The sequence below is a fragment of the Atta colombica genome, unplaced genomic scaffold (assembly GCF_001594045.1).
Source record: "Atta colombica isolate Treedump-2 unplaced genomic scaffold, Acol1.0 scaffold33, whole genome shotgun sequence".
NCBI lineage: Eukaryota > Metazoa > Arthropoda > Insecta > Hymenoptera > Formicidae > Atta > Atta colombica.
In genome coordinates, this window is record NW_017259437.1 from 429,543 (window position 1) to 433,172 (window position 3,630).

Below are 3,630 nucleotides of genomic sequence, written 5' to 3' on the forward strand. Positions count from 1 at the left end.
TTTATGTTACTCTTTTAGATACTTTCGTATTCTTCATATTGTTTTTTGTTTTGTCACCGCATAAGTGGCATTTTCGATTCTGGCCGTATCGACTCTGTGTTAGAATCGGGGTCATTTTCACACGAAAAAGAAGAAGAAGGATCTATATCATCCGCGGTCGTAACGTTCTCCGCTCTCTGCCGATGACTGATCTCGACGAGAAAGGGAAACGAATGAGGAAGCGGGGGCGGAAGAGTACTATCGCGGCTCAGCAGATAATTTATGAACGCGCGCGGCGCGGCGCGCATGGGCCTGCAGTGGCCTGCATGCGTGTGCGCATTGCGCGTGTGTCCAGTGTCGTCATCGTTGTCATGCACAGTAGTGTACGCGACGGTGAAGTTGAGAATGTTGGCGAAGATTGCGGCGCGCTAACACAGGCGACACGGCGGAGACGGTGAAGTGGGACGCGTTTCATATACCGTTTCGTATGGACACACGCAGTGAAAGCGACGGCGACGGTGACGATTCATTTAGTAACGACCATTGGCGAAGAAGAGAAGCGCTAGTTACGACGTGCGGCGCGACCGTCATCCGTGTCGTCGCATTTCGGACGCACATCACGGTTATCACGTCGTTCGGCACATTCGCCAAGCAGCGCGTTTACTCCAATTTTACTTCTTCACGCCGACGACTACCTCGCAAGCGCGCGCTATCTCTTTTTCCCCCTCTCCTTTCCTTCCTCTTTATCTTTCTCTTTCTATCTGTCTCCCTCTGTCTCAAGATACTGAGGACGATCAGCTGTTGTGGGTGTTCCGTACGTCGTAGTGAGATCAGCAGACGGACACCGAATCTCGAATACTAAATATAACATCAAACAGTGCAGGTATGAAAAGCCGTTACGACACTTGGAAATGAGATGGTTCAACGACGGTGCCATTTCAGAAACTTGACGCACAGCACATAGAGTCTGTGCAGTACGTGACGCTCGAACGGCGGGGATTATGACGAGCAGCGTGAGAATCCATCGATATTCGAGCAGCTATACTACGATAAACCTTGCAAGTCCGTCATGTACATATGATTATCCGGGTTCATGCGTTCTCTTACTATCAGCGGCGAGCGAACGACGACGACGGGCGCGGAAGGAAGCAATCCCCCAAGTGGGGATCAGCGAACGCAGGCCTCCTCGTCGTCTGTAACTGGCAGTGACATCCAGGGGATGCCTAGTTTACACTCGCTCGTCTTACGACGGGCACCATTGATGGACATGGGTGCAGCGACCAGTTCGGTCACATCTGTCACTCCTCCCACTAAGCTAACAGCTAGCCAGAAGAAGATTGAGAAAGCCAAGCTTAGTGGCATCAGATTACCCCTGATACGTAAGGAGGCTAGTGTGGTGAATCTCTCTCTAACAGAGAGGACAGTGCCAGGTAGAGAAGCAGACGCGCCTCTCCTGCGTCCTGAGAGTAGTGCAAGTTTGGAAGCACGTGGCGGCAGTTGGATAAATCTGGGTCCTGGCGCCCTGAGAAAATGCGAGACCGCCGTAGGATTAAGTACCTCGGCACTCGAGGGAAGACCCATAAATCGCAGCAGAGTTTGTTCCCGTTGCTCCAGTCTGTTGTCCTTGGCGTCCAGTTCGCGTTACAGCTTGGCCGCTGGCAATTTCGTTCCTGCAGGCTCACAGCAGACAATCGGACGGATATTTTGTAAACTGTGTCTTGTTGACACTTCTCTCTCCAAAACATTTAAGATTGAGGGATGTGGTTGTTCCTATTGTAAAGATGTAAGTCTAAGGGACTCCGTACAATAAAAGGAACAGGCAACAGAGAACAGAGAAGAATTTCAACCTATCAGAAATCATGTATTGTGGAATACACAATTTGTTGATAGGTTGATAATTCTTATTGTTTATTTTCTGTTTCTTTTATTGTGCGGAGCCTCTAAGATTTTAGATTGTCCATTTAGAAAGGATGTGTATTAGAAAGATACTTATTTTGTTTTTGATGACTTTTAGTGCATGCGTGCCTATGTAGAATTTGAGATTGAGGAAGGCGCATATGAGATTAGTTGTCCTGATGCTCAGTGTGATCATGGCGCTATATTATCTTTGAAGGAAATATCAAGCCTTGTCAACACAGAACTTGTGGAGAAGCATTGCAAGTTTCGTTTAAATAGAGGTAGGCAATATGAATTCTGTATCTATTCAGTAAAAGTGTAGTCGTCCACACAAGATAATCGACACTATAGTAAACACTTTAATACAATCAATATAATTTTGTATGCAGATGTGTCGATGGATAAAGGACGTGCATGGTGTCCACGAGCGGGTTGTGAAACAATATGTTCGATAAATGGCAATAGTGGAAGCGGCTCTCCTTTAGGTCCTGTTCACTGTCCCAACTGCTCCACAGATTTCTGTTCAATATGTCGCGAGCCTTGGCACAATGGGCCCTGTTCAGATCTTCCATTAGGAATACCGTTCGGTAGCGATCATATTAAATGTTGTCCCATGTGTTCTGTGCCGATAGAAAAGGACGAAGGTTGTGCTCAAATGATGTGTAAAAGATGTAAACACGTATTTTGCTGGTACTGCTTAGCATCCTTAGATGTAAGTATTCGAAACGGTAAAGGAAGTATACGGTTAAAATGCTCCAAACCTTGTGACACTATTCCTTTATATACGAGAACGTATTAGACGCAAATTGATTTTTAAATTATTAATGTGTAGGATGACTTTCTATTGCGACATTATGACAAGGGACCATGTAAGAATAAATTGGGACATTCACGTGCGTCCGTGATATGGCATCGAACGCAAGTTATCGGGATCTTCGCTGGTTTTGGCCTACTTCTACTTGTCGCATCGCCCTTACTATTATTAGCAGCACCTTGCATTGTATGCTGTAAATGCCGTGTTTGCGGCTCTTCCAGACTCGAACAAGAGGAAGGCGACACGACAACATAGAATCTTCCAAACTTTTTAATAGATTCTTGTTTAATTGTTTCTTTGAAGTAAAATATAAGCACTCTTCCTAGGCTTCCATGCATGGGAAACAATATAATTGGCAACTTATATAGATATACATTGCATTTTGTTAAGTTTACGTTTTATTTTATTTTTTGTGCGCCTTATTAGGAGGTACATAAAAGGGCAAGAATGTATATCTCAGTCAAGAGAGGAGAGACAGAGCATATCGTATGATTAATAATATCTATATTTATGTTTTATTTAGATATTGTTTGGACAGAATAAGAGATGTTGCACTTTGTAGTTACAACATGTTTGTTCTCCTGATATACATTTATTTTTATATAGTCACTTAATAAGTTTTTTATGATGATTACTTTTATAAAAAAAGATTATTTTTGTGATGACTCGTCATTAATTATGTGATTTAAGCAAATCTAATAATTAACAAATACTCATAACGAATACATGAACATTCCAGAATTTATATATATTTCGGATGATAGATTTCTTATACTGCCGCGCAAAGTATGTTACAACCGAACGTTGTAAAAACACAATTTGTGTTGTACGTCATAATTGTATATTTGTTGCTATTTATCAGAATATGAGCTTATTTTCTTATTGCCCTTGTAAAACGGTAATAACACCATTAAATCATTTGATTTTTTTTTATTTTTACA

At 42.8% G+C, this 3,630-nt stretch overlaps 1 protein-coding gene across 2 annotated transcripts; it reads left to right on the forward strand.

The window, feature by feature from the left end:
- The first annotated feature begins 310 nt into the window (after positions 1-310).
- Positions 311-3,210, forward strand: LOC108690509 (probable E3 ubiquitin-protein ligase RNF144A). Of its 2 annotated transcripts, XM_018197834.1 has the most exons (5): positions 311-862; positions 922-1,762; positions 1,994-2,156; positions 2,265-2,587; positions 2,708-3,210. In XM_018197834.1, exons 2-5 carry the CDS (start codon positions 1,073-1,075, stop codon positions 2,942-2,944), a joined length of 1,413 nt encoding a protein of 470 aa, XP_018053323.1. In that variant the 5' UTR covers positions 311-862; positions 922-1,072; the 3' UTR covers positions 2,945-3,210. The 2 variants fall into 2 exon arrangements, with proteins under 2 accessions (XP_018053323.1, XP_018053322.1); XM_018197833.1 differs by having other exon boundaries at positions 311-1,762.
- The last annotated feature ends 420 nt before the right edge of the window (positions 3,211-3,630 follow it).

Excerpts from the sequence above, each read along its gene's own strand:
- LOC108690509 (XM_018197833.1), top strand. The coding sequence starts at position 1,073 with ATGCGTTCTCTTACTATCAGCGGCGAGCGAACGACGACGACGGGCGCG. Across the intron at positions 2,157-2,264 it reads CAAGTTTCGTTTAAATAGAG|ATGTGTCGATGGATAAAGGA; the intron begins GTAGGCAATATG and ends TTTTGTATGCAG. Across the intron at positions 2,588-2,707 it reads ACTGCTTAGCATCCTTAGAT|GATGACTTTCTATTGCGACA; the intron begins GTAAGTATTCGA and ends ATTAATGTGTAG.